At 34.7% G+C, this 26,797-nt stretch overlaps 2 protein-coding genes across 10 annotated transcripts; one reads left to right on the top strand and one right to left on the bottom strand.

The window, feature by feature from the left end:
- Nucleotides 1-6,299: 6,299 nt before the first annotated feature.
- Nucleotides 6,300-13,730, top strand: LOC112506496 (DUF21 domain-containing protein At2g14520-like). 7 transcript variants are annotated; one of them, XM_025110590.1, is made up of 11 exons: nucleotides 6,392-6,816; nucleotides 9,263-9,339; nucleotides 9,421-9,504; nucleotides 10,212-10,325; nucleotides 10,430-10,516; nucleotides 10,846-10,985; nucleotides 11,080-11,167; nucleotides 11,955-12,028; nucleotides 12,111-12,226; nucleotides 12,901-13,172; nucleotides 13,487-13,730. In XM_025110590.1, the coding sequence occupies exons 1-11, from the start codon at nucleotides 6,639-6,641 to the stop codon at nucleotides 13,529-13,531; spliced, it is 1,275 nt and encodes a 424-aa protein (XP_024966358.1). In that variant the 5' UTR covers nucleotides 6,392-6,638; the 3' UTR covers nucleotides 13,532-13,730. The 7 variants fall into 7 exon arrangements, with proteins under 7 accessions (XP_024966364.1, XP_024966358.1, XP_024966360.1 ...); XM_025110592.1 differs by lacking the exon at nucleotides 13,487-13,730 and adding an exon at nucleotides 8,624-8,689 and having other exon boundaries at nucleotides 6,392-6,530; nucleotides 12,901-13,477; XM_025110591.1 differs by lacking the exon at nucleotides 13,487-13,730 and having other exon boundaries at nucleotides 6,392-6,530; nucleotides 6,688-6,816; nucleotides 12,901-13,477.
- A 4,151-nt stretch (nucleotides 13,731-17,881) lies between these two features.
- LOC112504598 lies at nucleotides 17,882-24,813 on the bottom strand. 3 transcript variants are annotated; one of them, XM_025108555.1, is made up of 5 exons: nucleotides 24,688-24,799; nucleotides 22,419-22,462; nucleotides 20,897-21,073; nucleotides 18,448-18,682; nucleotides 17,882-18,185 (listed from the first exon to the last, which is right to left on the bottom strand). In XM_025108555.1, exons 3-5 carry the CDS (start codon nucleotides 21,060-21,062, stop codon nucleotides 17,912-17,914), a joined length of 675 nt encoding a protein of 224 aa, XP_024964323.1. In that variant the 5' UTR covers nucleotides 21,063-21,073; nucleotides 22,419-22,462; nucleotides 24,688-24,799; the 3' UTR covers nucleotides 17,882-17,911. The 3 variants fall into 3 exon arrangements, with proteins under 3 accessions (XP_024964323.1, XP_024964312.1, XP_024964315.1); XM_025108544.1 differs by lacking the exon at nucleotides 22,419-22,462 and having other exon boundaries at nucleotides 24,688-24,813; XM_025108547.1 differs by lacking the exons at nucleotides 22,419-22,462; nucleotides 24,688-24,799 and adding an exon at nucleotides 23,989-24,126.
- Between the last annotated feature and the right edge of the window lie 1,984 nt (nucleotides 24,814-26,797).

Below are 26,797 nucleotides of genomic sequence, written 5' to 3'. Positions count from 1 at the left end.
AGTTGAACCACACCAAGCAACTTCTTTTTGAATCCTAGTTTCTTGCAACCCAAACTAGTGTGTTTTTATCTCTACCTTAGAAATAAAAACCAAGTATGTACTTTTTCTCTCATTAACTCTTTCTCAAAAGTCTCTAACACTTTGAATTTTAGAGAGAAAACTTAGAAAGAGTTAGGATAGTATGAGAATATGTATTATGACCTGTTTATTGAACCACCATACATGCATATATATGATGGATTTAAAAGGAAAAAAGGGAGAAAGAGTGGGAGGCCATGTCTCCCAACATACTTCTTACATTCTATACTTTGTCCTCTTTTGTTTAATGTTTTAAATGTCATTTGGAGTTTAATTGGAAGCAACCAATACACTTAGAAATCAACTAATAAACAACCTAAAATCAACCATAGCTTTAATAGTTAGTTATTAGTTATTTCATATAAATTTTATATCAAAATATAAAACTTTTATAATTAATGTCAAGTGTACATTTAAAAGAATGTAAATAATAATATGTATCATATACATATTTAGACTTAAACACTCATCAAAATATATATAACATATATTTTATTATTATCAGAAATTAGTATTTCGATTAAATAATATTTTTCATGACAATTGTTTGGATTGAAAATAATCGGATTATATTCGATCGTACGATTGAGGTCAATTTGTTTGCATGTGTGTGACCCTTTGGGATCGTGTATCATTAGCCATATCGTCAAGTTTAGTGTCATGGGCATATAGATTCAACAATCTCCCACTTGCACATGACACAACACATCACGATACAGACAGTGGTAAACGTCTAGCAACATGCCACTATCCCTAATGACATACGACAAAACTACCCTTATGTGAAATGATCTCTAAACTTATGAGCTTCTTATCAATGTTAACAATACTATTAACCCTATGTTACCGACATCTCGTTGAAACATGAGACATAGATCGAATCATTCTCATATGGTCTTCAACTATTTTGTTACTCGATCGATATTTAAAATGATAAAGCAAACATTGTTGAGCAAGTTAACTTAGTCTGAGCATGGCCATGCATTTTCATCACTTAAGAATCATCGAGGGGCCCAGAGATGTCACTCTTCCATCAAATGAAATGAACAAATTCCATCTTGACTACATATGCTTTCAATATGTATCTTATCATGTCTAATATTGGCATTTATAACTGCCTGTGAAATCAACGTTTGACCAAATTAAGATATGACATTCCTCACACGAAAAACCAATATATATCTCAGGTCTAAGGATAATTATTTCGTTTCTCGAGATTCACTTATGACATCGATCCATGAAATGATCTCGAAAGCGGGTCTTATCTAATGTTTGTTTTCTAACAAATACATGCAATTTGCAACCATTGCCTACTTTCATCATCTATGAAGGTCAACCAACTAATTCCCATTAGTCTTAATTCATAAGTATTCCCATAATTACAACCGACTATGGATTGCTTTGAATAAATGATTTATTCATGGATTTTAAACATGCTAATATAGAACACAACAATTGTTAATTAATCATAACTATGTTTGCACCTATCATATTAAAATAATCAAGTGTTACTTACACATTCCAAAATATTCAAGTACTAAAATACAATATTATATCCACTCACTTGCAAGCCGAAGCCCAATAGATCTAGCATGTCCATCATGCTTAGACTAATGTAAAGGCTTCGTGAATGGATCAGCTCTATTCTGATCTGTGTGAACTTTGAGAATATACACATCTTCTTTTTCTACAATTTCATGAATGTAGTGGAATCTCCTGAGGATATGCTTGGTTGTGATGCGATCTAGGTTCTTTTGCTTGTGCAATGGCACCTGCATTATCACAAAAGATCTCTATGGAGTCCTCAATGCTTGGAACCACTCCTAGATCAACAATGAACTTCTTCATCCAATCAACTTCTTGTGATGCTTTCGAGGCAGCAATGTATTCAGCTTCTGTAGTAGATTGTGCAACTACCTTCTATTTGGAACTTTTCCAAGTTATCGCTCCACCGTTCATAATGAATGCATAGCTGGATTGTAATCCAGAATCATCTCGGTCAGTTTGGAAACTAGCATCTGTGTAACACTTTACATCAAAATCTTTTTCCAATCCTTTATAGATCAAAAAACATATCTTTAGTTCTTCGTAAGTACTTTAGAATGCTCTGACTGCTATCCAATGTCCTTTGCCTGGATTTTGTTGGTACCTACTCGTCATGCTCAAAGCATACAAGACATCAGGCCTAGTGCACAACATGGCGTACATAATGGATCCAATTGCAGAAGCATATGGAACTCCATTCATGCAATCTATATCAGATTTTGGGACAGGGCATTGAGACTTGCTCAAAACTGCGCCATGTGACATTAGCAAGAAACCACGCTTGGAGTCTTGCATCTTGAACCTTTTCAAGACTTTATCTATATATGCACTTTGGTTCAAGCCAATAAGCCACTTAGATCTATCTCTATAGATCTTTATCCCTAAGATGTAAGTAGCATTTCCAAGGTCTTTCATTGAAAAACATTTCCCAAGCCAAGACTTTACGTCTTGCAAAGTTGGACATCAATTCCAATGAGAAGTATGCCATCTACATAAAAGACCAAAAATGCTACTGCACTCCCACTAGCTTTCTTGTAAACACATGGCTCATCTTCATTTTTTAATAAAACCAAATTCTTTGATTTTTCTCATCAAAACGAAGGTTCCAGCTTCGAGATGCATTTTTTAATCCATAAATGGATCTTTTAAGCTTGCATACTCTATTAAGATACTTAGTGTTAACAAAACCTTCAGGCTGCATCATGTAGACATCTTCACTTAAATGTCCATTGAGGAAAGCCGTTTTGACATACATTTTCCATATCTCATAGTCATAATATGTTACTATGGCAATCAATATTCTAATAGATTTAAGCATGGCCGCCAAAGAGAATGCTTCATCATAGTCAATACCATGAGTTTGTGTAAAACCTTTCGTTACTAGCCGCCCTTTAAAAATATGTACATTATCATCCATGTCGGTCTTTTTTTTGAAGATCCATTTGCTTCCAACAGTCTTGTTGTTGGAAGGAAGATCAACCAAGTCCCATACTTGATTTTCATACATGAACTGCATCTCTACATTCATGACTTCAAGCCATTTATCAGATTGATGACCTGATGCATCATCTTTATAGCTAATGGACTCATCTTGATCCACTAATTATACTTCATCAGAAGACACGAGAAATCCGTACTCTTGGGTGCATTAGGAATTCTACTAGATCTGCGAATGCTTTGTGTTTCATCAGGTACCCGAGTAACTACTTGCTCAGGTTCATCAACCTCTAGTTGATTGCTAGTGTCAACCTCTTGTGATATATCAAGTGGTTCTTAAAAAAATTTCAAGATCAATTTGCCTCCCACTAGCTTCATTTGAAAGAAACTTCTTTTCCAAAAATTCAAACTTCTTTTACAAAAACAGTTGTTTATATAACTTATATAGACATCAGTGCAAACGATGTAGTTATCATAGTTAGGGGTGCTCATGGGTTGGGTTGATCGGGTTGAAGATATTTGAACAATCCAACCCAATGCTTGCGGTTTGGAAAAATCTTAACCCAACCCAACCCAAACCAAAGTGCAACCCAACCCAACCCGTACGGGTTGGTCGGGTTGATACTTTGGTATATTAAAGTATTCTTCTAACCTTGAATATGTTATTTCTTTACTCATAATTTCTTTTTCATTATCAACCATTTGATATAACTTATCCATATTTCTTACGTATATCACATTCAGTTAATTTTCTCAATTTACATATATATGTTCACAGTTACTGAACATATATATGAATGAGTTATATATAGAGATATGAATATATTGAAAATATGTGATATGAAAAGCATACATGATAGTGTAATTGTCTAATGTATATATCAATAGAAATTCAACAATCATATTAAATCCAAGAAATAAAAGGATACCGGGTTCATCGGGTTAGGTTGAGTTCAAATAATAACCCAATATCAACCCAATACCTATGGTTTGACAATTTTACAACTCGATTAGACATCGGGTTACTTCGGGTTGGATTATTTCACGTTGGGTTGAGTTAGGTTGATCGGATTGGTCGAATTTTTGAACACGCCTAATCATAATACGATAAAACTACAAATTACTTTTAAAAAGTAGAAACTAGTACTAAAATAATCGATAAGAATCTAATACCATTAATGGAATATTTTTATATGAGAAAAGTGATCTCACCTTCAACTTGAGAATAAATGAAAACTTAACTTTTCTTTATCTTCTTTTCACATTAAATTTCATTTTGCAAAAGCAAAATTTGGGTTTCTATATTTAATGTAACTTATATATTAAAAACATGCTTCAATGACTAAAGTCAATACCAACTTAAACTCTTTTATATAAAACTAAAATAATAATTGCATAATATAGTGAGATATATTTTCATTTTGATATTTCGTTTTATTTTTTATCTCCATTGATATAATATGATTTATATGGTTTTGAGAAAGATAATGTTTTTACGATTTAGTGAAATAATTTATTTTTGGCTTAACAATAAAGTTTTATAAAGATAATGATTCTGTTAGAATTTAATGATTATTCTAATTATATTTTAGATTTTTTATATTTAAAATGAGATGTTTATCATATATTTGATTATGTTTATCTGCAGCTAATTATACGAATTCAAAAATAGAGTTTTCATAAGTTGTACTTAATGCATAATTACTTGTAATCTTGAATTTTAAGTAATATGCATCAATATACAGTATTTCATACATAAAAAATAGTTTTTAAATTTTTTTGTCAAATACTTTATAATATAGTATAGATATAGATAAAGAAGCCATTACACCCCAAGACTCCTATAAAAAAAATTGGAGTAGGAATTATTTCCAGGTGTTGCATGAAAATAATCCCATTGGTTAAAGATTAATTAAATAAGTATTGGTTAATTAATTATGTTAATTTTATTGTTTCACTTTAATTATAATCTTAGATATTTATTTTTTATTGTATTTTAATTATTATTATCAGTATTTTTCTTCAAAATCAATCTTTTAATTTACATGCATCGTATGAAAATAAAAGTTAATCTGAGAAAAATAAAAAAAGATTTAAACCCTTGATCATTTTTAATCTACATCCACCTCATAAATTGTACTTATCACATGAATTCAAGATGCACCGTAATTAATGTCCATCTTCAATTAGAATTGATATAAGAGTTGAGATTTTTTATATTTATTCTCATCATAACTTTTATTCTCACATGAACAGAACTATAATTTTCAATATATAATTTAATTTAAAATAGATAAAGATATATATATATATATATATATATATATAATATAATTATATCACATCACAAAAAAAATATATGTCAATTTATAGAATATGGTAATGGTATCATTGATTAGGAGAGTTACATTTAGATACCAACTTTGAAAAAAAAATGTGTTATAACGATATACAAAATGTCTAAAAAACTTAAGATTTTCAAACCCATTTTTGATAAGCATTAAAAAATACAAATTTTCTAAAACTCGAATTGAACCGAGTTGGATTTTAGGTTGAAAGAGTTTCAATTGGCTTTTTCAGATTTAAACAGGAGCTTTTTAAGACCAGACCTTTTAGATTATTTCAAATCCCGAACAACCCACAATTTCGGCCCGATCAGACTTATTATGCTATATGCTTTGGCTTTTTCAATCCGGGTTCAAACCAAACTTTGAGGTTGGACATTTTTATACATTTCTAATACCAATATAACTTTTTTTTCTTTTTTGGTACAAGCATAACTAAGGAGGTGTTTGGAATTGCTTATAAAAATAATTTATTGACTTATTCCGTTGTGGCACCGGTAATAAGCACTTTTGAGTGTTTGGTTAAACAACTTATACCGGTGCCAAATTGGTAATAAGAAGTTTTTGAAGAAGTTAAATCTTTCTGATTTATAATAAGTTAATAAATGTTTTTATAAAAAAATATAAGTTGTTTCAAATAAACAATCCCAAACACCCCTTGAAAATCAATTGTTCGATAATTTTTTAAATATTATATTTTGAAAATAAAATAAAATAATCGTATTTTTATACAAGGAAAATTGATGATAAAAAAAAGGAAGGAAAGCATGGAAGTTGTGGAGGGAAGTGACACGTAACGGTGAAGGCGTGTCGCCGTTGAGCCTGTAACGCTTATATATCATTCACCGCAGTTGCCCGTCCTGCCCGAATTTCCCAATATCCCACGCCATTTTCTCTTCATTCTCCAGAATTCGCTCCTTTTCACTCTCTCTTTCTCTCTTTACACAGCAAAACAGTGTCGGTTTTTAGCTCTCATTATACATCATCAACATCAACATCAACATCAACATCAACATCAACATCAAGCTTTCCTTCACCAAATTTCACAGTTATTATTCTACTCAATTTTGGAAGAGGTGAGAATCGAAGTTTAGAGCTGTGATCTTGTAGCAGAAAAGGAAAAAGGTTGCTCCACGTTTGGTTAATTTGTCGTCAAGTAGCAGTCAGAGAAGTAGGGTTGTTGGTAATTATAGATTAATAGTTGAATATAGAAAGAGGAAGAAAATCTATTAAATGGCGGTGGAGTATGAGTGTTGTGAATCGCAGTTCTTCTTGCATATAGTGATAATAGTGCTTTTGGTTCTCTTCGCTGGTTTGATGTCCGGGCTTACGTTGGGGCTTATGTCTCTGAGTCTTGTTGATCTTGAAGTTCTTGCGAAATCTGGCACTCCAAAAGATCGTACATACGCAGGTATATCATTAATGATCTGTTTTTCGTATTATTAATTACGTTGATTTGATGTCTGTATTGGTTCATTTTCTTTTGTCTTTATGTACTCGGCGTTCCAAATTTTTGCAAGAGTTCTTATTTTCTGATGATTATGGAAATCATAGTGACGTCCTTTTGTAATTTTGAGCTCTCATACTCATTACAGAAGATGATGGATGCCTGAAAATTAATGGTCGAATGCTCATCGCTATTATGCATGAAAATTAATGGATGTTTTTGTTGCGATCCCTCTTTGTAATCTCATTCCCTGAGTTCATTATAACATTTACTCACTTTTCAATTTCAAAATGGAAAATTTTAAAATTATTATTTTCTCCGGAATGTTTATTAAATAACCAGAAAACAAATAGTAAGAATCCCATGCTATTGGTGCGAATTATTAACAAAATTGCATTTGAAGATGCAATATACTGAAGAAAATTTTAATGATATTCTGATGTGGGACACAACAGAATTTGTTCCTTTCTCAACTGTCAAATTCGTAAGAGGATTAAAAAAGAACAGAGGATCTAGATCATACATACAGATATGGATGAGATGCAGAGAAGATGATTCTTTTATTTTATTGGTTTAGATGATTCAAAATGCATAAGGATTTGATTTGTTTTGTTTGAAGTTGCAAGCTTTGAACCTTCTGTAGAATGTAATGAACAGCTTATGATGGTTCCTTTTCAATCTCACATTATAGATAGTAAATTAGATGAGACATAGATGATAAGAGTGACACTGCATAACAGCATAAGATAGGTGTCATTGGTCCAACTAGATGCATTTTTTTAATCACTGCTACTATAAGTTGCATTGTGAATAGTAAATCAGATGAACTATAGAGCGTCACTAGAATAAGATAGATGTCCTTGGTCCAAATAGATGAACTTTTGTTCCATTTAGTTTCCTATCAGTATCTGATACCCTTCTTTTAAAGTCTCAAAAGATTTTTGTTCAAGTTGTCCTTGTTAAGCTAGGAATGATATGCTCGAAAATGAGAAAAAAATCTGAAGGAATTTTTCAGCCAGTTCAAAATGGTCGGGCATAACTTTGCTGGTCGGAGTAGAATATAGTAAGAAGATCAAATGTTTTAGCTTTGTCTGAGAAACTTTTTCATCTTTTCAGTTTGTTTCTCTTTTTATTGTTTCACTTGAACTTCGTCAACACGGTTTCTTCTTCATTGAAGTCGTAATTCATATTTAGAATGTGAATTTCCTGCTAAACTCGTTCCAAAACAAGATACTTTCAGAAGTGAGTTGACTGACAATGACTCAGATGACTGTTCAAGTACTAGAAGAATTTTGTGTTATGCTGCAGTCATTGTCTTGATGGTTTTTACATACAGGCGAAGGGTGCCATGGAAATAAATAGTTCAAATATCCTTTTCAATATCCCAACTAACCAGATGATGTCTATAAGGAACCTAACCAATTTGTTGTGCATCATTAAGTTGTGTGGTGGAAGCTACACGAGTAAGTGGTGGTTATATGTTGAGTACCAAAAGCACAGGAAAATTACAAGTTCTCATGTGACATTATCTGGTCTGGTAGTTGTTAGTCTTGTCTGTATGGGATGAAAGGGTTAATGCAGGTGTGAGACTTATCTGTGAGTTTCACATAACCTCGTCCATATTACATCAATACAAGCAAAACAGTTTGGTTGTTGTTCCAGATAGTTCTAGTCAGATGCTGGCTTCCCAGTCTTCTCTTGGTTCATTTCTGGCCTACCTGCTTTTGTTAGGCGTAAATTGTTCTCAGTGCTTTGGCCGCTTTTTATGCAGGTGAATGATATTTTTGACTGTTTCAAGGAAGGGGAAAAAATATAAAGAAAGTCCCCAGCTGTCCTGGTTAAGCATTACTCCTGTTCTTTCGGTTTCCAGTCTGTTTACTGCTACGGTTCCAGATAGTGTAGTTAACTTACCCTTGATGTAGTTCTAATCAAATCTGGAAAGCCGAATCTACTACTTTTGGTGTAAAAGTGGCTACCCGAGTGCCAAAGCTCTTTTGGCTTTGCTAGAGTTAGGACAGAGAAGTCCTTGCATTGTGCAAAGAGTTTGTGTCCATGAGTCAATTGCAGTAAGTTGCAGTATTTTGGTATAAACATTATCATGCAAGAACTACAATTTCCATATCACATTTCTTGGCTACTGTTTTTGCTTATCCATGTGCATTTACTTGAAACATTGAAGCATGATGAGGAGTCATTAGTGGCAAAGGAATGAAATAATGTAAGCTTGCAATTGGATGCAATTGTTATGAAACTTTTTAACAACTCTGGAATGCTATTATTGCTCAAAATCACAACATGCCGAAACTTCTTAGCTTTTTGCTAGTTCTGCTCAGGCTCTGTCTGATCTTTATGTTTGGTTTTCTATTGGGTGATTCATATGATATTACTGATCACTCTTTTGTATCTACAGAGAAGATATTACCCGTGGTCAAGAAACAGCATTTACTGCTTTGCACTCTTCTTATTTGCAATGCTGCTGCAATGGAGGTATATCGAACATATTATATATTTATTAAGTTGTTCACATTCATAGCATTTCAATTTTGAATTGGTTATCGTCTTCCTCAGGCACTTCCTATTTTCCTGGATAGGCTGGTGACAGCTTGGGGTGCCATTCTCATCTCAGTGACATTGATCCTTCTGTTTGGTGAGGTGAGTAATAATCTATACGCTACTTCAATAATCAGGCTGAACTATTAAGTTCGTATTCGATTAAGCGATTGTGGAAAGCTTGTACGCGTACCCACTAAGCAGGCTCATAAGGGCAATTTCTCAATTTGGACCTACTAAGTTATGTAGTTCCCATGTGCTTAGATGGCTGTCCTTTTTTATGAGTTAATTACATTCTTGGTCCCTGTGCTATACCCAAATTTTGGATCGAGTCCCTCAAGCACATTATTATACTAGTGGTCCCTAACTTTTACTTTTCATAACACTTTGGTCCCTTGATTTAACGCCGTCTAATTGAGCTTGTTAGTCACCCCATGTGCCCCTCTTATGAGGGCAATTTAGTCTTTTACATACGAGTTCAAAGGGGTATTGCCTTTAAACCACTTCCATTTATCACAATCTGCCCCTTCTCAAGGCCATTTGGCTGCACAACAAAAGGAGAAACGCGTAACTTACAGAATAGAAAAATAGGGATCTTTTCTGCTTTCACACAGGAGTTGATCTTTGAAACAACGAAAATTGGGAGTCGCCATTTTCTTTCCTTTTGGTTGGTGAAGAGTAATATCTATGTCTCTTATGAGACTTGTAGCTAAGGGTTCTCTGAGGTTGGTTTTATTACCACTGGGCAGAAGGCGACTTGGTGCCTTGATTATTAGCATGCACTAACTACTACTTATTTCCATCCACAGATCATACCTCAATCTGTCTGTACCAGGTATGGACTGGCTATTGGGGCGTATGTGTCTCCATTTGTTCGCGTTCTTGTTTGGGTCTGTTTTCCTGTTGCTTATCCGATAAGCAAGGTGATATGTCTGTTCCCCATGTATCCGACTTGCATAATCTGCTACTTTAGATGATGCATTCCATTGCAACTTGTAATGTTGACTATATTTGCTCAATCCATCAGCTGCTTGACTATCTGCTGGGCCATGAACATGTTGCTCTTTTTCGTAGAGCTGAGTTAAAGACACTTGTCAATATGCATGGTAATGAGGTATGTGTCCTCTAAGTATTTCAGATGTTTTCCTGGAGAATCCCTTGGGTATTGTTTCTAAAAGGTTCTGAACACTCTGAAGTCTTATTTTACTGATAAGAGGTAACAATAGGTGGTGTTGAAGTCTGAAAGTAAAAAATCAAAAAGACCGTTTGTTTTTGTAAACCGATAAATATCTGAAATGGCAGGTTCTTTTAATCTTAATTGTTTTTACTGTTTGTCTGTCTGTCCTGTTGGAAGTCCATGTCCCTAGTTTCATTTACCAATTGCAGTTTCTCCTTGTTTTTCACTGTGCCAGTTTCATGTTTATTTTGTGATCTTATAAACAGGCTGGAAAAGGTGGAGAACTAACACACGATGAGACAACAATAATTGCAGGAGCACTTGAACTCACGGCAAAAACAGCCAGTGATGCTATGACTCCTATATCCGACACTTTCTCAGTTGATATTAACGCCAAACTTGACAGGTGTCAAATGCTTTCAGCAATTTCCATTAAAACTTAACCTCTCTATCTCCAGAGCCCTTTATAACTATGCATTCTGTGTATTATTGTATTACAGGAACTTAATCAATATAATCCTGGAAAGAGGGCATAGCAGAGTGCCAGTCTATTACGAGGAACCTACAAACATTATTGGACTTGTCCTGGTAACCTATAAATACCCTGTGATACAAACAATATACTAATACAATACTCGGGTGGATGCAAGCTACTGGGGTAGGGTGCACAAAAGTCAAAAAAAGTTCGATTTATATTATTTGAACTCCAATTCTCGTATTTATCCTAATTGTCTCTTGTTGTTACCCCCACTTCTTTCGGGAACCTACTCACTGCGTCTGTGTCATAATTTTCGGCCGTTTGTGTTTTTTGTATGATTTCGACATTTAAGAATGTCATTTCTTTTGGAATGTTTGTTAATTTTGACAAATGATGCATTCTTCACTGATGTTTATGGTATCTTAGTGAAGATTCTCGAATAACAGAAACCGTTTAACCCAAACCTAATTCAGTTCGGATGGGTTATTCGACTTAGGGTTTTTTTTGATACCCCTAAGTGTGCCCTCGATCACCTAAGTTCCTGGTTCGGCCATACACATGAAAATTTAGACGGCTTACAAATACAAATCACCTATCTCAAAATTCCATATTCCGGCCATGTTCCACCTCTCGGACACATTTTTTACTTTATTTATCTTTTTATTCTCTCTCTTCAATGAAGTAGTGATGTGTCGAGAATTGATTGGTGGACATGGATGGTACATGGAATCTTGAGACAGTGAGCTGTTCAATCCTTGAGTCTTAAATATGGAAGTTAATTGGTATTTTTGTGTAGACGTAACTGCTTTGTTTTGATTTTTCCAAGTCTGGAATTAATTGTTCCCTTTTTATGGCGGGTAAATAACAATATCGACTTTTCTGGTTATGATATTTTAGGTGAAAAATTTGTTGACCATCCACCCTGAAGATGAAATGCTTGTAAAAAGCGTCACAATTCGTAGAATTCCCAAGTATGTTGTATTTGTTCTACAAGATCCATATATAAACTTATTACAGGATATCGCCATACTAATTCAAGTCATTTACTTTTAGGGTTCCAGAAACTCTTCCATTGTATGACATTTTGAACGAGTTTCAGAAAGGTCACAGCCACATGGCTGTTGTGGTGAGACAGTGTAATAAGACCGCCACCAAGAGTCCGATGTCTGGTAAGTCCTCCATGCTGCTCAAACTTTTTGGCCACTAACAACCTCCATTTTCTGAATCCATTTATACGGTATAAGGAGAGATGCGCATGTGATTGCGAGTACCATTTGTTTGGTATCAGGAAATGAAAATGCAACCAACAAATACAGAAAAGGAAGAAAATAGTACCTGCAATCACACATGATCTCCCTTCGTACCATATAAAACATCGTATATCCCACCTGAAGGTATGGTCCGGTGGTAGATGTAAGCAGAGCTTACCTCTGTCTTAAGAGACAAAGAGGCTATTTCCTATTAGACTCTCTGTTGAGTACCACAATATTGGATAGACTTGGACCATTTCTCTTCTATATATGTTGGAATCTCCCTCCTCCTTTTTGGAGAGTAATCTAGATTCCACATATTTTCACATGGTATCGAAGTCAAGGTGTACCAACTCGAGAATCGGGGACAATCTGTATCTGTCTATCCTCAGTTGGAGGGGGCATGTTGGAGTCCTACATAAACTAAACCTGGACCATTTCTTCTCTATACATGTTGGATTTTGGAACCTCCCTTCTGTTCTCAAGGGCTTTCTTTTTGGAGAGTAATCTAAATAGGAGGCATAAAATGAAAATGGTAAATGGCCAAAATGACATTCAGCCTAGGAAATGTTGTATTAATCCTAAAAATATAGATGTGATGAAGGAAGTACGAGTAGATGTTGATGGTGATGGTAAGGATTCTCGAGAGAATAGCTTAAAGTCAAAAAGATCGTTCCACAAATGGAAAAGTTCCCCCAACGATCGGAACAATTCTTACAAAGGTAGCTTTAGGAGTAAAAAATGGAATAAAGACATGTATTCAGACATTTTAGAGATAGAGGGAAAACCTCTTCCCAAACTTCCTGAAGAAGAAGAAGCAGTTGGCATAATAACAATGGAAGATGTGATCGAAGAACTACTGCAGGTAAAAACTCTTAAAACACAACTTAATTGTCTTTATATTGTACTTATTCGTCCCAAAATAAATCTCAATGATGAAAAAAAGGCACACAGTTCTAAAAATATGTAATTATTGAAATTTTACCCTTAAGGGTAGATGGAGTAATGAATTTTTCCATCTTATAATTAAGGATATGAAAAGTTGACACTTACTTTTAAAAGTAGATACTTATTTTGGGAGAAACTAAAATAGGAAACATTTATTTTAGAATGAATAGGATAATTTGTATATGAAACCGCTGCAACCTGCATTGACAATGTTCATTTGATTCCGTGTAGGAGGAGATATTCGATGAAACGGATCACCACTTTGAGGACTCATAACAGTGGTTAGTTGGAACATATATCTAGACGTTTAAATTTCCTAGTTTCATTCCGGCCAAATTAACTTCAAATTGTTGTGTTCTTCGAGAATGGTAGCAAAATCAAAGTTTCCTTCCGTATGTAATCTTCAAACGTTATGGTATAGATCTGTGTATGTACAGAAAGAGTAGGTTTTATGTCTATGGGGAACGCATTCTAGTTACCAAGTTTCTTCCCGATTGGTGTTTTCTTGTTTAGTACCTACAAATTCACTATGTATGCCCAAACCAAAAGGTCATCGGACAAGTGGTATCTTCACCACCACTAATGATGCCTCACAGGTGGTCAAGGGATCAAACCTTAGTTTCGCTTTGTGGTTTGTGAGTGTTTGCATATATAAATGTTAATAGTACTTCAAAAATTCTGAATTAGAACAAGTCGGTTAATACAAAAATGTGCAAAGTTCACCCAGAAAAAGAGAACATGAAATGTATTAGAGGAGACTGTCTAATTCCCAAAACAGAATTAGAACAAGTCGGTTAGTACTACACCAAAAATGCTATCTTAAAATCGGATGACGCCTCTAAAGCCGTCCTATCGGAACTTCTACAAAGCTCCATATGCCACTTTGATCCCATTAAGACCTAATATACATGTCGATATGAGACAATGTTAAAGCTAAACGTTGAGCGAGTTAAAACAGTTTATTTCATAAACATAAAACAGTAAAACCAAAAGAGTCATCTTTAATTAATTATTCCGTATTTAGAATAGCATTTTTAAAAAATCAAAAGGAATATTTTTCATAAAAACACCGTTTCTAAAATGAATTCCAAAATGCCTTAAATCAAAACTGACATCCAAACTCACTCTTCAAAATGAGTGAACCACAAAACCCGAAAATAAGATAATACATCAGACCCTAAATCACCCAAAGCATGGATAGACTCGATACCCGTAGCAACACCTCTTGTTGGCAGGGGATATCCATCTCCATCGACTATGGCAAAACACAAAATAAGACATGTGTCAACGTTATCAAGTAGCGCCTTAAGATTACAATCCTGGTGTCTAATTTCCACCCCAATACCTAAGATCCTTGACCTACACAAGTTCATCTACGCAGTACCCCCGATCTTAACTAGGCATGGGAATGGGGCGGGGACCTCAATCCCCGTCCCCGTCCCCGTCCCCGACTACTTATCTCTATCTCCATCCCCATACCCATCCCCATCCCCACCGGGGAATATAATCACATCCTCATCCCCATCCCCGCCGGGGAATATAATCACATCCTCATCCTCATCCCTAACGGGGAATCGAGGATTTTTTTTCCATTTATATAAGTTATTTTAAATTAAATATTTGATAAACCATACATGTTTAAATCTCAAACATTTTCAATAAACCTAAAACCAAAATGAGTTTAATTTGATACAAAAAAAGCCACAACATCATATAAGAACTAATAACCTAAAACAAACAAAAAATTCAACTAAATCCAAAAAAAAAAAACTTAAAGTCATGTGTACCAAAAGATATTGAGTAATATAAAACCATATCGAGTAATATATAAAACTTATCGAGTAATTGTATTTTGACTTGACATCTAAAATATTACATATTAACATCTAAAATATTACATATTAACATACAAAAAATAACAATTTTAGATTATAAGCCTAGTTAGGAAATAAGAAATTATGAACTACCACTTTAGTTGAAATAAATAATATATATATATATATAATATTTTATTAATTAATATATATAACGGTTACGGGTACCGGGGGGAGGGAGTACCATGACCGTCCCCATCCCCGATTTAGCGGGGAATCCCCGTCCCCAATTGGGGCGGGTGGACCGGGTTCTCTAACGTGTTGGGCCCCATTCCCATACCTAATCTTAACACTTACACACTATAGAGTTGCATTTATAAGCCAACGGTCCTGATACCCAACTCCACAACAGTTCATCACCAAAATACTCTCGATAACTAAGAGTCAACTATACTAGGCCAAATCTTAAAACACAAGTCTCGGTGTCCGACTCCTCACGATTCATCATCGTAATACCTAGGATCCCAGAGTCCCATTCAACAAGAGATCATCACCACAATAACCATGATCCTAAAGTCCAACCCATACGAGTTCCTCTCTGCAATACATACTACAATCTTGGAGTTCAACCCACACCAAATGGTATGAAATCCAAACAAAATAACTAAGAGTTCATTTAAACTTATTTCCTAAAGGTTTTCATCTCCCAATAACACTCAATACCTAGATAATCATCATATACGGATATTTTTTGTAATGAACTCATGGAAATGTGTTCAATCTTCAAAATAAGATCCTTTCGACATGTATATAGTTTTTCAAAGCAACTAGAACTCACGTTTGCTAGATTCATGTTAAATCTAGGTTCCCAACCAAACTCACTCTAAAATCGAAGAAGAAATGAAGGAGCTAAAGCCAAATGAAGAAAAAACACAAAAATTCAGATTTTATGCGTTGCAGACCTCCCATGTGACCTAAATCGATGTGCATGTTGCCCTCGTCTACAATCCCACAAACAGTCGCGGGTCAAGTCCCCAGGCCGCACCGTGCCATGTCGTGTTTCATGTCGTTCTCCGACCGTTTTTCTGGCCGAAAACGGCCATTTTCCTAGTAATTACTGGTGTTATACATGTACGTAGACCTTTCCTAAGCTCAAAACAGTATAGAGGTTTCTTTTCAATACCATTTAAATTAAGCAAAACCGACACTTGTATTATAATTATGTCTTGCATTTTTATCCTAGATGTTTAATCAATTTTTGGAGGCAACAAAATAAATTTGAAAAATGATAATGTTATATATTATATATATATATATATATATATATATATATATATAAATTTGGCATCATATCCAATATAGTTAGGGTTGGCAAATGGGAGGAAATGGATCAAATATTAGATCCATTCATTTCAATGAATCTATGTTTGCTTCATCAATGGTTCACCAAAGTTGGATTTTGTTAAAAGGGTAAATTGAGACAAATGATTTTAGTTATATACCATTTTAAAGTTTCATGTGAAATAAAACAGGTTTTGCTACGATTTTAATAAACCAAAGGCCGTTTATTAAACGCTTACTTGGTAAGTGCTTACCAAATAAATTTCTTTATCGGATGAACATGACAAGGGCCAAGAATCTTACCGGGTAAGAGCGATGAGAAAGATAGAGAGTCTTACCCAGGTAAGCGCTTACCCGGTAAATTATTGCATTCAATATGTTTTGATGTACTAAAATCTTACTCATCAAAATAAATTATAGTGTTGACTCATATAGGTAAGTATTTGGGTAACTAGCCCCTAAATTTATACAACTTAGACGTTGGATCCATCCAATATACGAAATGAAGGTTAGGGTCAAAATCAAATAACGGTTTGATGCAAAAATACTTGAATTACAAGAGCCTCATTTCAATTAATCCCATCCATTTATATAAAATAACAAATCAAAAATTATTTAATAAATCGATTTATTTAGATGGATGAATAATTAGATTCGTGATCCATACCGGGGTAATATGTCATGCTACATTAATTTCTTTTAAATTGAATTATATGTGACCAAATCTTAAAACCTTGTATTGTATAATAACCATTTGTAGGTGGTTTTATGAAAAAGCATGTAATCGATTTTTCTTTAACCTGAATATCCAACTCGCTATCCGAGCCGACTAATCCCAAGACGACCAGCTGCTTTGCAGATAGCCCAGAGTCACCGCATTTGAACTTCTGTGGCCACAAGGGGATTTTTACTCCTCCTTGGATTTGAATCTGGAACCTCCTGGTACTTTTGACCTTTGAAGCCAAGCTCAAACCAATCAGACACCACTCTTGTGATTATGTAATGGATTTTTTTTTCAAGACTATATAGAGAAAATTACGGATTTGGTTCCATAGTTTGGTGAGAATTACAAAACTGGTCCTGAACCAGAAACGAGATACTCCAAATAAAAACAGAGACAGAATCAATCGAGAGTTAGACTCCCAAAAGACACTGGATATCATCCAAAAGATAAGAGAATTCACACAAAACATCATATGGAAAAGTATGAACCCTAAACTTCTCAGAAATGGGGAAATATGGATCACAAAGACATTGCAGAAAATCTAGAATACAAACAATGAAGCTCCATGAAACAAAGATCTGTGGATAGCCAAAAGCAAGCATAAATTTGGGTACAAGAGAGCCCTAATCAAAGCCATTTCAATGAGCAAGTACAGATGGGTATTTGTATCAGATATATGTTGGCATTTCAAAATGCATACTGGTTCTCTTGACACAGTGGCTGAGGTCCAAAATATCAACTACTATCATGACTGTACAGATTACAGATAAGATAATCTTACTTGTGATGTTTACTTCTTTTCTTCTCCCTTTTCTTTTTCTTATCTTTAGACTTCTCTTTTGATTTATGCTTTCTGCTACCCCTTCTCTCTCTTTCTTCATCCGAATATGAGTTTGACTTCAGATTAGGAGGCTTTTCTGGACCTAAAATAGCTCGATTATCCCAGCTTTCTCTATATCCTATGTCATCCGCGCTCTTTCCTTTGGAATCAGGGAGGTATGGACCTGTCTCATCCATCCTGGACCCAACTGCACCCCTACCACGCTTGGCCCTGCCATCAGCAAACAAGTGAGACTCGTATAGCTTATCTGAAAAGCAAAACAACCCATGTCAAAATATGCGCATACACAAGCACTCTCATGGAGGGTTATTTAAAAAGAAGCATTCTTCTGTTAGGCAGAGACGTTTTTAAATATGTCAGAAGGACATGCATTTAGGAAGAAAAAAAATGTCGAAAGGTTATTCTCCTAAATAGCCCTTCTCATGCACCTGCCTGCCTGCAAGCACTCACAACATCAATTGAAAGAGAGTACCTTGAGTGCAAGAATTCCTCGATTTCTTTGTCCCTTAGTCCATCTTCACTTGTGCTTTTGCTTGAAGAGCAGATAGAAGTCCGGTTCCTTTCATAATCCTCAAACCTTACATCCTTTTGGGAATCTCTAACTCCATTACTTCTATCTCGTTTCTCGGATTTCTTAACCCTGTCATCCATTTCTTTCTCCTTCTGACGTGCCCGCCACATCTCATTTACTTCAACGGCTCGATTAGCTGGAAGACAACAGTTAAGAGTCAGGCGGCAAACAATGCAAACATCCAGGCATATTAACATGAAGATATAACCCACCAACATAATTGTAATCTACTGATAACCGATGAAACCCCTTTAGTTATTTTTTTCAAAGTAAGCTTCTGTTATGCAGCAAAAGAAAAATACAGGCATGTACTAAAAAAGCACGGCTTTACCAACTGCATTATAGATTCAAATTGACCTAATTTTATGAAATATATTGTCCAAAACCAACCACCAATTGTGGGCAGATCCCTAGAAAAAAACTTGCAAGTGTCTGGTAGCACAAAACAGTTTATGGATACATGCTTAAGAATCACATGTAGCAATTAGTTTATAATAATGTAAGGAGCTAAAAAGCAATTGTTACAGTCGCGAAATACGGGCTTTTGTAAAAGTTTTCCCTTTTTTCTTGTCCAATAGCAACAGTACCAGAAATGCTCACCGCCTTCAACCCATTAGTCTCCATTATACAAGGTAGAGCGAGGGTGAGGAAAGGCAGAAATTTAGCAACAGAATGAAGCTAATGGCAAATGAATACTTTGGGAGAGTATATAAACTAGGGGGGCATTGGGCTGGAATGGAACCAGACTGAACCAGAAACAAACCGAAATATAAAATAGTATGAACCACACAACCGAACCAATATAAACTGGTTTGAAACCGGTTCAGTTTTGGTTTAGAGCCGGTTAAGTCCCAATCCTCACTATGTTCTACCGAGTTTTACAACTCAATCAAGTTAAAATTAAATAGTCAATGTGTGTATCTTTGTAAACCAATTATGTAAAGAAACATCATAATCAAGTTTGCAATTTATAATTGTCGTTTTGAAACACTAGTAAAATGATCTTGAGCTTTATGAAAATGTAAACGTTTATCAAACTTTGTATTTCTCAAGTTTTCACTTTCTTTAAAAGTAAACACAAAAACCATAAACAAAAGTGTTGCCAAGGCTTATATAATAATGTTAGCATGCATATATTTGTCGATGAATTCATTTTTTACTTGGTTAACAGCTCAATTAAGATGGCTCGACAATCCCAAAATCATGGGTGACAAGTATGCCATAGACTATTTTAAGCCAGATAAGTGTTGATGAAAATTGAAAAAAAAACAAAGATAATATGAGCTAGAGGATCCAAAATGTTTCCACATGTTAAATATATGTTGTATATGAAACCTCATTAAATGAGGGAAGATTCACAGCATTTGCCCAACTTCACATGTAGATAATTAGTTCTTTTCAATCAAGCACTGCAAAGCCAAATCCATTTGACATCTTTATGCAAAGCAAGATTCTGTGAGGCGTGGCGGCAAGATCAAGCCTCAAGCCTTATGAGGTAAGGAAAGGCCACGGCGTTTTTCAAGAAGTGCCCTAAGGCGGCATATATATATATATATATATATATATTCATATATATGTTCATTCGCAACAGTATTAGTTTCTTTGTGCGTCGGTAAATATATCAATTCCAGCAACGGTTTCATTAGATATCTTACAACTAAAATCCCTCTTTTTTCCGATTCAGTCCCTCCACCACCGCGAACCCCAGTTAAATTCAGGATGCTACCTCGCAAATTAACTTTGGTTACAGGTGTGGTTTTGGGTGTATTGACTGCATCTTATATATATAGAGACAAACACCCACCCACCCACACTTGTATTCATTAGTGTTTTTAATAATACTGTAGAACAAATTATATTCATATAAAGTAATAAAACTAACAAAAGAAAGAAGAACCATCGATACTTATAGAAAATGATATCAAGAGTGCAAAATAAAGATTAATCTCTTGAATCTATATACTCACTATTTTTTTCAATTCTCAAAGAATTCGTGTTCAACTTTTCATGTACGGGAATGTGAGCAAGTATATACCTATTTAAGGTTTTAGTTTTTAAGTTCCCTTTTTATGTTCATTTAAGTCCTAGGTCTCATACATTATTATCATTTATCCCTCAAGTTATATATTAAAGTAACCCCACACTTTACATAATAACGTGTAGTAACCCGCCATAACGCGCTACAATGCAAGTCAAGCCTTAGAGTGTTGCCACGGGGGTTAACGTGGCGGCCAACCCAAGCCTTGAAGCCATAACACGCCATAACCAGTTATCTAGAACCATGATGCAAAGTCAAAAAAATCAAAAGAACATGACAAAACAAATGATCCATGGCGGCAAAATAACTTACACTGTTGTACACCAAGAACAGTTGCAGTGAGGAAACGTGAATTTGGCCGACCCCTTACGTTAGGCCGAAGATATGCATCCACTCCATCTCTTGCAGCTTGTCGCCGCAATTCTGCTGCCTCTTTCATCAGAATCGCAGCAATTCTATTTTCCGTCTCCAGATCCATCTCTTAATTCTCTAAAAAATATTAAAAACATACAACTATCAACTGTCAACAGTACACACTTAAAATGCAATGTAGCATGATAAGTCGAGATGGTTACAGGCATATATCTGTGCATCATAAGGACTAAAAATTTATCTACCTAATTGGTCTCCCAAAAAGAGAAGGCAATATGAGCATGGTGAAAATGATTCAAACATATAGCCAACAATGATTTTTAGGTCTATTAGGATAGACGCATAAAGATGAACTGTCACAAAAATTTACCAAAATTCTTCAATGAAGTGAAGAACTACAACAAGAGTTATGAACCAAAGACAAAAGAACTTGGATTTTGAATAAAGTGAACAGGAGGGCTTTTACGTATCTCAACTAACACAATTGAAGAAGATAAAATCAATTCTATGCAAATTCGGTTTTTCCCTGTCTAAGAAAACTCGAACAGAATCAATTAATTTAATGGTGACAAAGGCAGGTACCAACACTCTGAAAATAACTCCTGATTGGCAGAAAAGTAAACACGCAATGCACAATGTATCAGATGCAGGGGCAGAGCCAGGATATGACTCTGGGTAGTCTCCTCAAATTTGAGCATTTTAAATGTTCGAGTAGCATTTGGGATAAATTGGAACTACAGTATGTAGGTGTGTTCGTCATAAAGCCATTTGGACAACACCGAAAATGGAAAATCATGAAATTCTTTTCTGGACATAGAAATGAACATTTCAGCAGGAAAGTTGAAAGAACAACAAAAAAATGTAAGAAAGAGAAGAAAAAGTGCATTCATGTACATGCTCACTTATGCATGAATAATGTGAAGTCTTTTGATACCCAATTGCTAATTATGACAAGTGCATCTACATGTGCAGCCTTTACATTGGTACCTTAAATACAGAGATAAATATCATGTTCACAGATTTGACTTACGTTCACTTCAGGGACTCTAGAACTATTTAAATTTTTGATGACAGATAATTAATTGATGCAAATGACTACTCAATACCAAGCAATAATTGGATATATAAAAGATCAGCATTGGTACTTGGAAAGCGAGTTTACAGTAGAAGATCAATGGCAAAATCAGAAACCCCATCTATTCTAGATCTTATAGTAGCCATACTCCTCAAAATCAACTAACCCAACTAAAAGAGAAAATATATCTTTAAAAGCAAGTTCATTAGATGTTTTTAGCCTTTTAAAAGCAAAATATCTAGGATCCCAACTTTCTAGTAAAACCAAGAAGTAAAACCTGGACAGGTCCTGAGATTTTTGATGCTCTGGGTGTAAAACCAAAAAAATTGCCCCCAATATATATACACACAGACACACTACATACATAAAAGCAACAACAAAACGTACTTATTTTAAGGGTTCTGGAACCTAGTCAACCCAGGAACTCATCCCTAAAAAGAAAAGACACACATAAATATGAGTTTAGTGTGTGTGTGACATTCTTTTTCAGATGAAGACCATAAATGAATATAGCACACAGTAGGTACCAAAGAGGTTCTGGAAAATTTAAGAACCAACTCAAAAGACTTATATGTTACTTTTAAAAGCTAGTTGATTTTTCTCAAAATCCAAAGTAATCATCGAAAGGTCATAGGAACAAAGAAGGGAAATTAAGAAAAACATACCCATAGTAAGGTGAGTTTAGTGTCAATATGTGTACCATTCTTATCAGGATAAAGGACATATATGAATGTTGATCTTAAATCCATATATCTCCCATTGTGTGATGACCTAAATTCCATAAAAGTTCCATAACATGAAATCCAGCCAAAATCATTGACAGTTGCAGCAGAAAGTACAGTCCAATAGCTCGTTGTTTCTACTTTTATTTCTTTTCTATGGCGTAAGGATTTGGATCAGGCAATTCCCCCACTAAAAACAATTAAACATATTCAAATATAATTCCAATTGTTCTTGAATTTCGTCAACTGCCATACTAAGTTTGAGTGAATAATTTGAACACACAGTGCCTATTTAAAACATTGAGATGAAAACCTTCTATCATCTCTATGTTTTAGTTCCAACTTCCAACGATATATCATGATGTTAGTACTTGGTTTCTTAGTCTTGAAATGGTGAAATTAGTTCCTCTAGTGGATGCTGCTAATAAGCAATCCTCAATAAAACATTAACATTAGTCATTCTCATTCATGCCAAATACCGGTTAAAGCTTCGGATTCAATATTCTCATGGTTTCACGTAGGTTTTCTCAACTGAAAACCCTATCAAGTGATGACAATGCATTTTATGGCCTAAACATTGAAATTGCATTACAACTCTACAAAACTGATACCTTCTCCCTGGTCTACGGTGACTTCCAGCCACCAACATAGACAAGACCAACAGCAAAAATAGACGGGGAGAATTTAACTTAACCCCTTAAGATTTTATGTTCCTACAAAAAGTCCCAAAGGCAAAGCTACAAAACCCATCATAGAAATCGAAGGCCCAGTATATTACACATTGGGGTATTAAATCGAACCTCAGGTGCTCACTGAAAACCAACAAAACCCATCAAAGAAATCGAAGGCCCAGTCAAAGAAATCGACATCGCCGGTGTTCATCAAACTTTCTATAACATTGACGTCAATTAAATCTTCACACTTGGTGTTCATACAAAAAGCAAACAAGAAACAGAAGATGGAACATACTAGAAGTCTAGGCAGAGAGTGAGAGAGACAATAGCGTGAATCTAAATTCGTGATAGGGCATGTGATTGAAGTCCAAGGGATAAAAATTGAAACGGTAATTCGTCGGCCCCACGGCCTATATCAAGGGCCAGCCCTAAAACACACAAACAAGTCTCGAAAGCAGCTCCCCTCTTAGATGAAACAATATAAGAAGACAAATCTCAAAGTAAAACACAATAACTGGAAATAGCAGCATTTGACAGAAAAAAGAATTGAAAGAGAGATACCTGACGAGGACGACTAGGGTTTGCTAAGAGAGAGGGAGTAGGCGATCGAGAGCAAAGGGAAACCGAGAGATGGCTGAGAGAGTTATTATTAATGTTGGCGGTGGCCGAGAGAGATGGAGACGGTGGTGGTGTCCGATCGTGAAAAGGCTGAGTTGGGAGAGTTTGAGGGATGCAGCCGATAGGGTGCGTTTGGTAAGCAGCAGACAGGACAGGACAGCGTTTGGTAAGTCAGGACAGGACAGAACCGGTTAAAATGACCAATTTACCCTTAGTGAGCTGTTTAGTGTATTTTCACCAAAATCAATCTTAATTAAAAACTCACATTCATTTGGTAAGAATATGGCAAGAATATAATCTGCAGATTCAGTTTATGAATTAAAAAACAAAACATCATTTTACTGCAGAATATAATCTTGATCAGTTGTCCATATACACTACAAACAATCCCCAATTTGAATTGCTAGAGCATTACAACCAGATTCAAACTCACCCACCCACAGAAGGGCATAGTTAAAAAAAACAAAAACAATGAAAGGGATAAGTTACTAATTTGCATGTTGCTGATTTTTCTTGGTTTGGGATTGCTTGATTAAACAGCCGATTCAAGCAAAGCAAACCCTAAATCGATTCAAACCTAGCAAACCCTAAATCGATTCAAACATAGCGATGGAGAAGGAGAAGGTTAGGGCAATCGTGTACCTGATGAAGGAGAAGGTATAGCGATGGAGGCGGACTGTGTGTATGGACTAGAACTCCCGTCTCCGTCGAGATGGAGAAGGAGAAGGTTAGGGCAATCATCTACCTGTAGAACTCGTCGAGATGAAGAAGGAGAAGGTTAGGGCAATCGTCTACCTGTAGAACTCGTCGAGATGAAGGAGAAGGTTAGGGCCGTCCCGTCGCCGTCGAGATGGAGAAGGAGAAGGTTAGGGCCGTCCCGTCGCCGTCGCCGATTGATGAAGGGTGCGATGGAGGCAGTCTGTGAGCATGGAGGAGCGATAGGGAAGGACGCACGATGAGTGAGGAGGGTAGATTAGTAAAAAGAAGCCTTCTTCCACTTAATTCCGGGGGTAAAGGTGAACTTCCGTGTCCCAGCTATGGCGTGTTTTTGTTCTTTTTCTTTTGAGTAAATTACATCCCTATCGATGTATATAAATTATGGAACGGATCTCTTAAAAAAGAATGTATATTATTTATACTATATTATAAAGTGTTTGATAAAAAAAATTGAAAACTATTTGTATAAAATATTACTTATTAATGCATATTCAGGGCCGTCCCTGGGGGAGGGCGGCACGGGTGGACGCCCAAAGCCCAAAAATATAAGGGACCCAAATTTTTCCCTTAAAGTATATAGTAGTCTAAAATAATTTAATAAATTAAAGAAACCAAAAAATTGTAGCATATAATAAGAGACAAAAATAATTTAGTAGATAATAAGGGACCAAAAATATATCAACTAATTACATTGGAGAAGAAAATAAAAAAAATAAATTGATCATTCATTATATGTTATTGTTTATTGTCCCAATAATTTTTTTTATCTCCAACAAGGTCCAATGATATTGGCTATTGCTATCTCTATATGCTTGACTATTTTCATGCTTTAACAATTCAACGTTAAGATCATGTGCTTGTTATTGCTATATATTTTTGTTAGATATTTTTATCAATTTCTATTTTTATTGACTATTGGTTATGTTGTTCTAATTATTTTTGTTGACTATTGTTATTTATTTTTGTTTCTACATAAAATATTTTATTTTATTTTTACAATTAATATATTGTTCTTATGATTTATGACGTGTTTCATGGTTTTGTGATTAATCAATAAGTTTTTTCTACTAGATGTATTTAGTAATGTCTCTTATATATGTCATGTTCCATAAACTTTTAATATTAACATTTTATTTTAGTTGAGCAAAAAAAAAAGAAAAATAGAATTTAAATATTTTCATCAATTGTTTGACTTATGTATATTTCATTGGGATTCCACCACACCACAAGATTCTATTTAAGTGCTCAAACAATCATTTGTTGAACTTGCATATTATATGTTTAATTCATTATTTATTTTTACTAGATCTCAATGGATCATCTTTTCTTTCATATTCTTATTAATCTTCATTTGTCTACTTGTCTAAAAAACTTTGATAATCTTCTTTATTATTGATCTCTCATTGACCTTATGATTATTTCATTAACACGAAATCTCTTTTTGTATCAAAATAACATATATTTCTTGTTATAAAGTAAAATTTTCATACTTTTTATAAAAATTTATCAACCATAGTTTCTATACTCTTGGTTTGAAATTACATAATAAGAAGTACGTAAATTTAAGTACTCTCTTATATATCTATAATATAGATAAATAAGATTTTTTTACTCAGTAAATTATTAACATTTCTTGTACTCAATTTTATACTAATGAAAAACATTTATTACTGAAGGTCACTACAAGAAAAGTGAGTTTTGACGATGCGCCTTTTAGCGATAACATGTTTCATAAGTTATAGGGATGACATGTTGTTGTTATATACTATTTCTAATGATAAACGGACTTTTAGCGACAACAAAAGTCGTTGCTAAAAGCCTTGTTTCTTGCAGTGGGGGCCCTGTTTTTATGTTCGTTCAGGGCCTAAAAAATGTCAGAAACGGGCCTGTGCATATTACTTAAAATTTAAGATTATACATAAATTGTGTATAAATACAACTTATTAAAATTTCATATAATAATTACAGATAAACATAATTAAATTAAAAAAAATATATTTTTTAAATATAAAAATTTTATTTATATAATTTTCAA

The sequence above is a fragment of the Cynara cardunculus genome (assembly GCF_001531365.2).
Source record: "Cynara cardunculus var. scolymus isolate 2C chromosome LG 2, CcrdV1, whole genome shotgun sequence".
NCBI lineage: Eukaryota > Viridiplantae > Streptophyta > Magnoliopsida > Asterales > Asteraceae > Cynara > Cynara cardunculus.
Note: the sequence above shows the minus strand (reverse complement) of the source record. Positions and strands in the feature narration are given on the sequence as shown.

Excerpts from the sequence above, each read along its gene's own strand:
- LOC112506496 (XM_025110589.1), top strand. The coding sequence starts at position 6,639 with ATGGCGGTGGAGTATGAGTGTTGTGAATCGCAGTTCTTCTTGCATATA. Across the intron at positions 9,340-9,420 it reads GCAATGCTGCTGCAATGGAG|GCACTTCCTATTTTCCTGGA; the intron begins GTATATCGAACA and ends CGTCTTCCTCAG. Across the intron at positions 10,517-10,845 it reads TCAATATGCATGGTAATGAG|GCTGGAAAAGGTGGAGAACT; the intron begins GTATGTGTCCTC and ends TCTTATAAACAG.
- LOC112504598 (XM_025108544.1), bottom strand. The coding sequence starts at position 21,062 with ATGGATCTGGAGACGGAAAATAGAATTGCTGCGATTCTGATGAAAGAG. Across the intron at positions 18,683-20,896 it reads TGTTCTTGGTGTACAACAGT|CTAATCGAGCCGTTGAAGTA; the intron begins GTAAGTTATTTT and ends GTTGTCTTCCAG. Across the intron at positions 18,186-18,447 it reads GAGGAATTCTTGCACTCAAG|GGCCAAGCGTGGTAGGGGTG; the intron begins GTACTCTCTTTC and ends TGCTGATGGCAG.